Below are 12,544 nucleotides of genomic sequence, written 5' to 3' on the forward strand. Positions count from 1 at the left end.
CACGATGAACTGGGCGACCTGACTGAGCATGCCTGAGTGGACGGCCTCTGCCGTGCTGAAACTGACCTCTCAAAGGAACTCCAGCAAAGCTACCAGATCCCCGAGCCCTCTTGGCCTCCCTCTCATCTCGCTCCTGGCGACGAACTGACTCAATCTCTCGGGCAATATCGACAACCTACTCAAAAGTAGCACCTGACACCCTCTCTCTGGTCATGAGAATCCGAAGCTGATATGTGAGGCCATCCACGAACCTCCTGATCCTCTCTCTATCCGTAGGAACCAACCAAACAGCATGACGAGCTAACTCCGAGAACCTCATCTCATACTGCATCACAGTCATATCATCCTGACGCAACTGCTCGAACTACCTGAGCAGCCCTCCCTGCAAGACTGTGGCACATACTTCTCCAAAAAGAGAGCGGAGAACTGCTGCCAGGTAAGGGGCGCTGCACCAACAGGCCTACGCCTCTCATAAGCCTCCCACCAAGTGAAGGCAGCTCGAGAAAACTGTAAAGTAGTAAATGCGACCCCGCTGGTCTCCAGAATACCCGTTGTACGAAGAATCCTCTAACACTTGTCCAGGAAACCCTGGGCATCCTCGCCCTTGACCCGCCTCTATTTCACACTGCTTCTTTGTCATTTACATTGCCTCCGCCACTTGTTGAAGTTGAAAAAAGTTAAGCTCTTCAATTGGAGCTTCCCACTAACGCTTGTCTGAAGTAGCACCCCTCCTAATTCCTTGTAAGACTTCTCCGCGTCTTCTCGCCATTTCTAATCTCCCTTCTTTGTCGATCATCTCCTCCATATTGACCTCACGAACACTAGCATTTCGATGAGCCTCAATAAGCTGGTTAGGAACATCAATATTGGGGGGAGAGTTCCCTGCGAGGAACCTATCCATGACCAAAATCCACAGAGGGGTGGCCAAACGAGTAAACTTTGTTGCCCGGGAAAAAACCACTAAAGCAACTTCAGCACCACTTAGTGTACAAAGTTCACTAGCCTTCTTGAAGAGACCAGCGTGTCGTTTAGAGAAACTCGCTTGTAAGTTTCTCTCATTTTGTATCTTCACCATGTCAACTTTTTTGCGACCGTTACTCTTTCTTCCCATGGCTAAACTTATGATTTCAGAAACTAACAGAAGGTGATTTTGGGTCTCACCACTAAGAGTTTATTTATAGTTGTAAAGTCACTTCATTGTTTGAATGGAAATCAATTCAAATAACCAGGGAATCAAACATTTTTATGTTAATTCCTTCTTTAGAAGGATTTGAAACAAATCTGGGCCTCATTCTTTTTCCTTTTTCCTTAATTGTCAGTGCTAATCCTAAATGATCATAACTAGACAATATATTTTACTTTATTAGAATTTTGTTATTGGATTGCACTTAGAACAGCAATTATTATTTTATTTTGTTAAGAAGTCAAAGAAAAGTAACAAAAATAATGAGTACCTTTTATGCGGGGGTGAGAAAATTTTTGCTGCATGCGCCATTCATTAATGATACTATTGGAGATGGTTGTGCAAGATTATTTGGTAACCAAAATTTAGCTCAAAGCATATTGGCCATGGAAATATTTTTCTTTTAATTTTCTTTTATATAATCCATCGGCCCGGGCTTTCAATTGGCCGTGGAGATTAGCTATCGGTTTCCATTCTAAACTGATGTTAGCAGGGATTTTTGCAGGTTAGCTGGATTAATTCCATTCAGTAGGAATTTTTATCTCAATGATCTAACGTTGTAAAAGAACTACACAATATTTATGACCAAACATTAGACCACTAGCTCTAAAGTTGTTTGGACGGTTTCACCCAAGTTCACTAATCTAAAGCTGTAAAGTTGTCTAGAAGCGGATCCCATAAATGTTGGATAATTATTCGAGTCATTTAAAGCCTAATTGATACAATTAAAGTGGCTCCGAGATGTATCACCGCACCAGGATAATGATGTTATTGGAATACATGAACATATGTTGGAATAAAAGTTCGAAAAAGATATAAAACTGATCCTAAACCTCCCTTGTGGTACCTCTGTGGGGGTTGGCCAAAATGCGTTACAATGTACCCTCCTCCAAAGAGCACAGTGTATAGAACGACGACGACGACAACAACAACAAACCCAGTGAGTATTCACAAGTAGGGTATCCAAAATCACCATAAGAAGCTACTGGAACCATCCAAACTATATTCCGAAGTCGTTTACACAAAAGTCAAACTTCAGTCAACTCTTTCAACTTATGCCTTCAAACTTGAGACTAAGTGTCCTAATTCACTCCGAAATACCCCCGAGATCAAACCAACTACCCCGACAAGTAACCACAAATGAACATAGAAGAAGCAGTGAATAGGGGAACGTGGCTACAAAAGACAAAACGACTGGCCGGATCATAATAATGGAGTAATGACAAAAAGTAAGAACAACAACAAGATAAAAGTACGACCGAATCCAAGAAAGCAGTTAGACTCTAGTAGCATCTCTCATGCAATAATGATTGGAGGCTTCAGCAAACGATTCAGACTCGTGGGCCAGGTGAGGCATTGTGTTGTTGTAGAGAAAGAAATTGGCTCTTCCATTTCTTAGTAGGAGTGCATATCTCTCATAAGAGAAGGAGAGCCACTTCCTTGATAGTATATTAATGAGTAGGACTGAAAGCCATTGAGTAATGCAACTTTCTTTTCTAGAGTAGTTATAGAAAGAGAATCAAGGGATTTGCAGCATTAGTGCTCAAGTACGCCGTCAGTCTAAATTCCTCGCAGTCTTTTACTGTTGTATTTGTTTTAACGAAAAAAGAATAAAGAAAGTCCCTCCAACTACCCCCCCCCCCCCCCCAATTCTGAATGGGAGTTCGGATCTATGTTCAAAGGAGGGGCAGTAATAGCAATATATGAATAAAAAGATGCATAAAACGACAAATTTTTTTATTTTTATTTTCATTGGTTTGGCTTAGAATAACACAACCAAAAGTTTACATAATGCTTATAATTAGCTTATTACATAGAGAGTGATATTTCTATTGAAACTTATTCCTCTCTTCTTTTTATTTCTGAAATTGAAAAACACGATTATTCTAAAACAACACAAGACTTGACGGCCTAATGCATGCCTTACAAGCGCTTATTCATTATTAGCATAATTATTATTATGAGTCGGCTTTGTTTGCACGTCGTTTCTTCCTTTCTGAGAGCAATTTGGCAAACCTGCGTACAAATTAGGACAGTGTTATAAGTAGCAATAAAATAGATTTATAATTCGAACTAAAGTTAGAATCTAAATAGATAAAGAATAATGGTGCGTAGATAATTATATGTTTTACCTCTTTAGAGCTTCCTCATTGGTTTCAGGATTCTCTTTGGAAACTGGTTTCTTCAACAAGTTTTCACCAACTTGTACCAATAAGTTCATATTAGCCTCTGTAGCATTATCCATTTCGGTAGTAGTGCCAATTAATGCAGTTTCCTGGTATTACATACAAAGAAAGGAACATAAAATAAAAGGAGAGAAAATGGTAAAGAAAGTTTTCACTCTTACATTAATTAACTTGAAATAATACTCCCAGCCTTCCATTTTATACTGATATGACAATATTTATTTTTTTGTATATTGCAAAAAGAATGGCAACTTTCTAAGCTCCTATTCGGCCATAAATTTTGGGAACTTTTTTTCGAAAGTTTTTTGAAAACATTGTTTGTTCATGGAATATGATCAGTTTTTGAAAAATATAAGTCAAGTTTTCAAAAACTGGTTTAGGACAGTTTTGAGTGAAATTTTTTCTTCCACTCACAAAATTTTAACTTTTTTTCAAATAAAATGCATGTCCAAACACAACTTCAACTTCCAAAAATTATTTTTCACCACAACTTCAAAAATCCTACAAGTATCTACGACTTGTTTTACATCATAAGTTTCAAAAATTTTTATTTCTCTCTAAACTCCGTTATAAAATGGAACGGAGGGAGTAACTAGGAGTGTTAAGGTGTTTTTGAACGACATTGCCTTACTTCAATCCTGAGGTAATTCGTTTCAGCACCAAGAGCGCGATAGATGGTGGCGATGTAATAATCATTCATAATAACACTTGCTTCAGATAACATTTCAATAAGAGGGTTCGAATTATTATGAGATAGCCAGGAAACAAGACCCCAATTAGCTGCCTCCTCTGCTGTGTATGTCCCAGCAAAATCTGCATTAGTGCCAGTCCCTAATGAGAGCAGCAGAATTTGTTTAACGTCCAATGGCTTTATAGAAGCAAATGATGGATCCGCTTCCACACTGTTGGTTACTGTGCTTAGGGCAACTAAGGCCTGTCAACCAATGAGCATGCATGTTGAAAAAATCACGTGAAATAATCCACACTAATTAAGATTAAGATGATTTATATGAGGGAATGTACCGGATTGGCAGCAACAACACCACCATCAATAAGATTAAACTCATACTGATTTCCTTTACCATCATCATTCTCAAAGTAATATGGAGGAAAATAAGTTGGAGCAGCCGAGGTGCCAATGCATATGTCAGACAACTTAGCATCCAAATGAGGAGAGTTTGCTATCTGTATTTGTTACAAATTAAAGAATAATTACTAGAAATGGAAATATTTGCAATTACAAATCCAAATGATATGATTTATGAAAGACTTACCTCCGATTTGGTGAATATTGTTGGCTGAAAATTTTTCATGTCAAAGGTTGGAATGATAACATTTGTTAAAGTCTGATACAAACGAGTCTCTCCCAACTTCTCTTGCAGAACTTTGTGAAGATATTTTCCATCATATTTGGGGCCAAAAAAGGGAGGCAAGGCACTGCAATTCAAACCAAATCTGTTTTAATACTATTATACAAAGCATACAACTTTTTCCACTATCTGTACAGATTTTGCTTGTCATAATAGGTTACTTTACTGATCTTTCAAATTATAAATTTCACTTACTATAAATAAATATCTTTAAGAGTCCATTACTAAGAAGATCATTCATCTATCCAAAATTAAGGACTACATTTATTTTACTTTCAATTGTAATAGGAAAGTCATTGAATTATGACTATTTCATACAAATGGTCACTCAACCGAAATTATTAAACTTTTCGATGGAAAAATGAGACATGGCAGCACACATAAACTTTTATATTTTTGGAGTAAATATAATAATTGACATCCAAACAAGACCTTAAAAATTCACCCAATAAAATGTTTTTGGACTATGATACACCAGTAACTACACAATTGCTCTTACTAAGCAACTATTTTCAATGCGAAACTACACACCTTTTCTTGACTCATTTGATTTCCTCGATATTGATTTGGTTCCACCATTATCATGATATTTTAGTCTTTTAATCTTTTCTTCCTATAATAATAACGGGTATAAGTAAAGCAACACATATGGTTTTATAAAATAATAATAGGTACGAGGTTAAACTATAAAAAGAAGAAGAGAACTGTTATGTAGTTTATAAGAAGAAGAGATGTTTTTGTAGCAGGGATGCATTTTAGCGGATTGGTTTGGGTATATGGGTGAATATTTTAGGTTTTCTTTGGGTGTCAACTATTTTATTTGGTCCAAAAAATATAAAAAAATCCATGTAGACTGCATGTCATATTTTTTCACCGAAAAGTTTAATAATTTTTGTTGAGTGATCATTTGTGTGCAATAGTCATAGTTCAGTGACTTTCCTGGTATAAATGAAAGTATAGTGTCTTTAGTTAGTAATTTTGGATAGTTGAATGATTTTCTAAGAAACAAACTCTTATCTTTATATCTTTTAGGTGATCTAATAGTGTAATAATCTTTATACTCCATTTTTGTATAAAAGCTAAACTTAGAATACAATGTTTAATATATAAAAACTATATATACCCAGGTGGAAAAATCTTAGGGCCATGCTCGAAGTAAAAGGATACAATATCTTTGGCAGCAGAGAAGGGACGGCCCTTTTCATTTGGAGCACTATCTATAGTGGTCAATAGGCCACCTGTACTTGTCCCCGCAATTACATCAAAGTAATCTGCAAGTCTTGCATCTTCATCATTGTCTAATTCCTGACTCAAAAACAATCATTCATTAATCAAGAAAGCATAAGCATAAGTAATAAAAAGAAAAACGGTAAAGAACAACAGTAAGAAGCCATAAAAAATATATTTACAGTGTACCTGGAGTTGGCTTTCCAGAAAAGAAAGAACAGTAGCAGGGATGATGCCTTTAATGCCACCTCCATCAATGCTAAGAATAGTCACCATTTCTCCCACCACAGAGGATGTTGATCCAGTAGTTGTTAGTACCAAAAGAAATAAAATAAAAAAGATCCAGTTATTGCCATTTTAGATAATTACAGTACCTTTATTGGACTACAAAAATTGCAAATAACAATTAATAGCTCAAGTATTAAGATTTTCTTGGTGCTTTGAGCATCAAACAAGAAGGGTTTATATAACCATGTAAACAGTGCAACGTCTCGTGGATTAGTGTGTTTCAATATTTCCACGAGGTTAGCGTTTAGTTTAATGTCTTTTGGCTTTTACGACGATGACAAACATGAAGAATGATCAATTATGTAAATTAGGTGAAACATATCTATCAAATTATTGCCAAAATTCCGATGGCTATCTTTTTGATTAAAATTGTCTCCAAGTGCCAATTTACTTATTTTTTTTTTTTTTTAGCTTAGTTACTNTCTCCTCATATGCCCAAACTCTCCACACTCATAAAAACTCCCTGGTGTAGGGGACGGGGACTGAAGGGAACCCCTAGCACCGGGATGACTAGTAGAAGGACCTGGCATAGAAGAGACCTGAACTGATGGAGCACGGGACGAACTCTGAGTTGGAAGGGAACTAAGTGATGAATGGCCCTGATGAGAACTGTGAGAACCATGGCCCGATGATGCCCTACGATGAACTGGGCGAGCTGACTGAGCATGCCTAAATGGACAGCCTCTGCCGTGCTGGAACTCCACCAAAGCTACCAGATTCCCGAGCCCTCTTGGCCTCCCTCTTATCTCGCTCCTAGCGACGAACTGACTCAATCTCTTGGGCAATATCGACAACCTGCTCAAAAGTAGCACCTGACACCCTCTCTCTGGTCATGAGAATCCGAAGCTGATATGTGAGGCCATCCACGAACCTCCTGATCCTCTTTCTATCCGTAGAAACCAACCAAACGGCATGACGAGCTAGCTCTGAAAACCTCATCTCATACTGCGTCACAGTCATATCATCCTGACGCAACTGCTCCAACTGCCTGCGCAACTCCTCCCTGCGGGACTGTGGCACGTACTTCGCCAAAAAGAGAGCGGAGAACTGCTGCCAGGTAAGGGGCGTTGCACCAACAGTCCTACACCTCTCATAAGCCTCCCACCAAGTGAAGGCAGCTCCAGAAAACTGAAAAGTAGTAAATGCGACCCCACTGGTCTCCAGAATACCCTTTGTACGAAGAATCCTCTGACACTTGTCTAAGAAACCCTGGGCATACTCGCCCTCTGGACCACTGAAAGTCGGAGGCTGAAGTCTGCTAAACCTCTCCCATCGACGCTACTCGTCCTCAGGCATAACTGGTACTACAAAATCCTGAGCAGGTGCAACCGGCTAGGCTGGTGGTGCCTCCAGTGTCTGCAATTCCTGAACAACTTGCTCGGGTGTGCGGGCGGCGGGAGTCTGAGTGCCTCCCCCGGCCTGAGAAGTGGCTGCAATAGTAGAAACTGCGACCGCCTGAGCAAGACTAGTGCACATGGTCAAGATCTAAGCCAAGGTCTCCTGAAGACCCGGAATAACAATAGGCACAGTCGGTGCCTGAGCAGGTCCTACTAGAGCATCTCCAACTGGGACATGATCATGAACTGGGGCGGTTGGTGGATCTGCAGGTGCTGCCCTAGCTGCTGTGCATGCTACACCCCTGCCCCTACCACGGCCTCGACCGCGACCTCGGCTGCTCGCGGCCCCAATTGGTGGTACTGGCGGCCGTCCATCCTGACCGGTAGCACGTGTGCTCACCATCTATGAGAGAATAGAATAACAGAAGTTTAGTTTCCAGAATCAACAGATTCACACGACATGATTTCAAGAATATGAAGTTTTTCCTAAAGGTTCTGCAGCCTCTCGAGGATAAGTACAGACGTCTCCGTACCGATCCGCGAGACTCTACTAAACCGGCTCATGACCCATGAGACCTATGTAACCTAGGCTTTGATACCAACTTGTCACGACCCCAAACCACCCCCGGTCGTAATGGCGCCTATCGGAGTAGTAGGCCAATCGATTCAACATTTAAAACATAAAAGGGTCTTTTTCTTAATTCATTTACCAATTAGATATTATCACAATTCTTTTGTTTAAACATTTCAAACAAGCGGAAACAAATACGCCAAAACAACCAACACTGCCCGATCCCGGTGTCACTAGTCATGAGCCACTAGAATATAATCTGATACTGTCTACTCAATACAAAATGAGTCTGCTAAATAAAATACTAAAAGATAGGAAGGAGAAAGGGAGGGCTGCGGACGCCATGCAGCTACCTTGCTAACTCCGGAAAGTACTCTGAGGGCAAAGATCAACTCTCACTCGGATGCTCTAGCACCAGAATCTGCACACAAGGTGCAGGGAGTAACGTGAGTACGCCAACTCAGTAAGTAACAATTATAAATAAAGGCTGAGTGCAGTGACGAGCATTTAAATTAATATACATATCATAACATAAGAACCTCAGTGGAAATAGCAAGATCAATCAGTAATCAAATTCTGAACATCTAGTAAAAACTCCAGTTTCAATGAAAGTTGTTAAAAATATTTATTCGATGTTTTCAATAGAGGCTCGGTATGAGGAAGAGTGAAAACAGTATTTTCATAAAAAAAACAAGCCTCTCGGGCAAGGTATCACTCATATATATGTATAGCCTCTCGAGAAAGACTCTCAGCCACTCGTGACTCCACTATCATCAACCAGTACTCACGCTCAGCACTCACACTCAATAGGTATCTTATAATAACCGCTGCGGCGTGCAGTCCGATCCATAAATATAGTCGACTGCGCTCATTTGGGATGTACAGACTCCGGTGGGGCTCCTATAGCCCAAGCGCTATATCCCTGCGGCGTGCAGCCCGATCCAACATATCGCTGCGACGTGCAGTCCAATCCATAACTATACTCACAAACCGACCCTCGGCCTCACTCACTCATCAACCTCACAAGCCACTCAGGCATCTCAGTGCAACCTCAGGGAACTCAGCCAAAAACACGTTCATACATATTAAAATAGAGTGAGGAACAAGATTTAACAATAAATATGTATAAACCGTGACTGAGGATAAAGCTTTCTATCAAAACAATGTGAGGATAATAGTAAAATACCCCTAAGGGTCCAAACAGTACGACACAAGGCCCCAAACATGGCATTCAGGCCTAGTACAGAATCATTTCTAAGGCACATAGATATCATATAGAGTTTATCAAAATATGCAACTCTACAATTGCCACGGGACGGACCAAGTCACAATCCCTACGGGTGTACGCCCACACGCCCGTCACCTAGCATGTGCATCACCTCATTTATCAAAATAGTACGAAATTTCGGGGTTTCATACCCTCAGGTCTAGATTTACAATAGTTACTTACCTCGAACCGGACGAAAATCTACTCCGCAGTGCCCTTGCCTCTCGACTCGGCCTCAAATCGCCCCGAATCTATCCAAAATCAGAATCATAACATCCATACATGCCAAGGGAACAAAGCCCACGCGAAAATTATCAAATTAAATCAAAATTCTCGAAATTGGCCAAACCCGACCCCCGAGCCCACATCTCGTAATCCAATAAAAATCACAACACTATAATCCTTATCCCGTCACGAGTCTATACATATCAAAATCATCAAAATCGGACCTCAAATGGCCCCTCAAATCCCCAATTTTAACTCTCCAATTTCAAGCCCTAATCTCCCAATTTCTTCCCTAATTTTCCCACTCAAATCATGATTAAACAATGGAATAATTGCTATAGACACAAGATGCAAGGTCCAAGTAGCTTACCTCACTGAAAACACTTAATTTCCCCCTTGAAATCGAAATCCCCAAGCTCCAACTCGTCCAAAAATGGTGGATAAAAGACTGAAATTCGCGAAGTGCTGCTTATTTAGTTTCTGCCCAGCGATTTTCGCACCTGCGGTCTTCTGCGATGCCGCACCTGCGGAAACTCCATCGCAAGTGAGGTTTCCTCTTAAACCTCAAAATTTTGCTTCTGCGATCATGCACCCGCACCTCCGGCCTCGCACCTGCGGTCCCCAATCCGCAAGTTCGGATATGACAGAAGCAGCAATAATCTGCTGCATCAACTTAATGAAATTCGTTTCGCCAACCGCCCAAATCCATCCCGACGCCCTCGGGACCTCAACCAAGCATACCCAACAAGTCCCATATCATCATTCAACCTTATACCAACCTTCGGAACACTCAAAACCACATCGAAACACCAAATCACCCTCGAATTCAAGCCTAAGAATTCCCAAACTTTCTGCAAATGATGCAAAAACCTATCAAACCTCATCCAAATAACCTGAAATTTTGCACACGCGTCACAAATGACACAACGGACCTACTCCAATTTCCGAAATTCCATTCCGACCCCGATATGAAGATTTCCACTGCCGACCAGAAAGCTCCAAATTTCCAATTTTGCCAATTCAAGCCTAAATCTACCACGGCCCTCCAAATTACATTCCGAACACGCTCCTAAGTCCAAAATCATCTAACAAAGCTATCCGAACCATAAAAACCAAATTCCGAGATGATTTACCCACAAGTCAACTTCCGGTTGACTTTTCCAACTAAATAACCAATTAAGAGACAAAGTGTCTCATTCCACCCAAAGACCACTCCGAACACAACACCACCAACACGATATGATGAAATACAGTTGAACAACACACAAGGAAGCAAAAATGGGGGAAACAAGGCTGTAACTCATGAAACAACCGGTCGGGTCGTTACAGTATCATAATTAAATTAATTCAATCACAAATAAGAAGGTTGAGAAAAATTGAGTATAGAAACATACTGTGAATGTCTCTTCACGTGAAGAAGGAATGTATTTCTTTATAATTTCCTCGTCGTCAGTAAACGTAACAACTTTCAAGATGTCATCTTGATTCTGACTTCTGGAACTCGTAACCTCAACTTTAAACATATAGCTTTTTTAAAAAATATTTTCTATCTCCATTGGACATAAAGAGTCGTCTGCAGCACGAGAAGTCTAACAAAAAGGACATAATCTGTCACGACCCAAAATTCACTAGTCGTGATGGCACCTAACCCAACCCGCTAGGTAAGCCAACTAATAAATTTCCAATTTCAATAATATTAATAAGACAATTAAACAAAGGAATTATCTGAATCTTATTCATTTCTCAAGGACTGTTAGTACAAATCATGAGCTTCTAAGAATAGAATTTACAAATCCGATATGAATTAAATACATCATTTGTTTGAAAAGATCATAAATAGAATTTTTAAAATCTAAGGCTACCATGAACAAGAGGCAACTACAACAGGGGCGCAAGTACACTTCCAATCCAGCTCCCGTCGAACACAGCAACATCGGCATCTAAAATCTGCACGCAATGTGCAGGAAGTGTAGTTAGAGTACAACTGATCCCATGTACTCAAAAAGTAACAAACCTAAACTTAGATTGAAAGCAGTGATGAGCTAGATCATAGGTCGAGTCCAACACTAATAACCGATAGCAGTTCATAACAGCGTAGGGTATATATAAATAAGGAAGTAACTCAGAGATAACATGCTCAGTTTTTCACATAGCATCTTACACGGGACACCGATCTTAGGTGACGCTAAAGACAATACCAGCTTACTCTAAACTTCTGAATCCTTTCCTTGTTTTCCGAAAATAGTTCCGCTTTTCAAGAATATCGATGAACTCAAATCCTTTACCGAAATTGTCGTAAAATATGAGATAGCTTGAAAACTGTAATTTTTCTAAAAATCCTTTTTACAATAAATAAGATGTTCCATTTTCAGATAGCATGATAGCAAGTGTGAAATACCTCTCTTTGACCACATATCAATGTGTGTAAAAAGTCATGAATGACGTGATACCGTACAACATGAGGAAAAATGCATCTCTATGTCTGTATGTCATGTGTCTATGCCTATGCCATGTATCTTAGAGATGAATCATGTACTCACACTCTCAGAGTACTCAACCTCACTATCTCGCATTATCTCTTTTGGTGCTCAATTCTCAGTACACTCAATCACTCAGCACTGTACAGTACTCGTTGCGGTGTGTAACCCGATCCATAAACACATACATAGTCGACTGCGCTCACTAGGGGTGTGCAGACTCCGGAGGGGATCCTACAGCCAAAGAGCTATAATCCGCACGGACAACTCACGTGATATAACATCAATATATGGATCCGCACGGACAACTCATGTGTTACACGGACAACTCACGTGCCATAGTATCAAGATCAAAATCCGCACGGACAACTCATGTGTTGCACAGACAACTCACGTGCCATAGTATCAATATC

General features: G+C 40.0%; 2 protein-coding genes across 2 annotated transcripts; both read right to left on the reverse strand.

The window, feature by feature from the left end:
• On the reverse strand, positions 704 to 1,111 carry LOC109231498 (agamous-like MADS-box protein AGL62). The gene has a single exon (XM_019397156.1). The coding sequence runs from the start codon at positions 1,109 to 1,111 to the stop codon at positions 704 to 706; it is 408 nt and encodes a 135-aa protein (XP_019252701.1).
• LOC109230941 (probable inactive patatin-3-Kuras 1) lies at positions 2,900 to 6,417 on the reverse strand. Its single transcript, XM_019396434.1, has 7 exons — positions 6,156 to 6,417; positions 5,863 to 6,044; positions 4,644 to 4,806; positions 4,393 to 4,554; positions 4,001 to 4,303; positions 3,316 to 3,458; positions 2,900 to 3,199 (listed from the first exon to the last, which is right to left on the reverse strand). Exons 1-7 carry the CDS (start codon positions 6,240 to 6,242, stop codon positions 3,142 to 3,144), a joined length of 1,098 nt encoding a protein of 365 aa, XP_019251979.1. The 5' UTR covers positions 6,243 to 6,417; the 3' UTR covers positions 2,900 to 3,141.

This window comes from Nicotiana attenuata, chromosome 8 (assembly GCF_001879085.1).
Source record: "Nicotiana attenuata strain UT chromosome 8, NIATTr2, whole genome shotgun sequence".
Taxonomy (NCBI): domain Eukaryota; kingdom Viridiplantae; phylum Streptophyta; class Magnoliopsida; order Solanales; family Solanaceae; genus Nicotiana; species Nicotiana attenuata.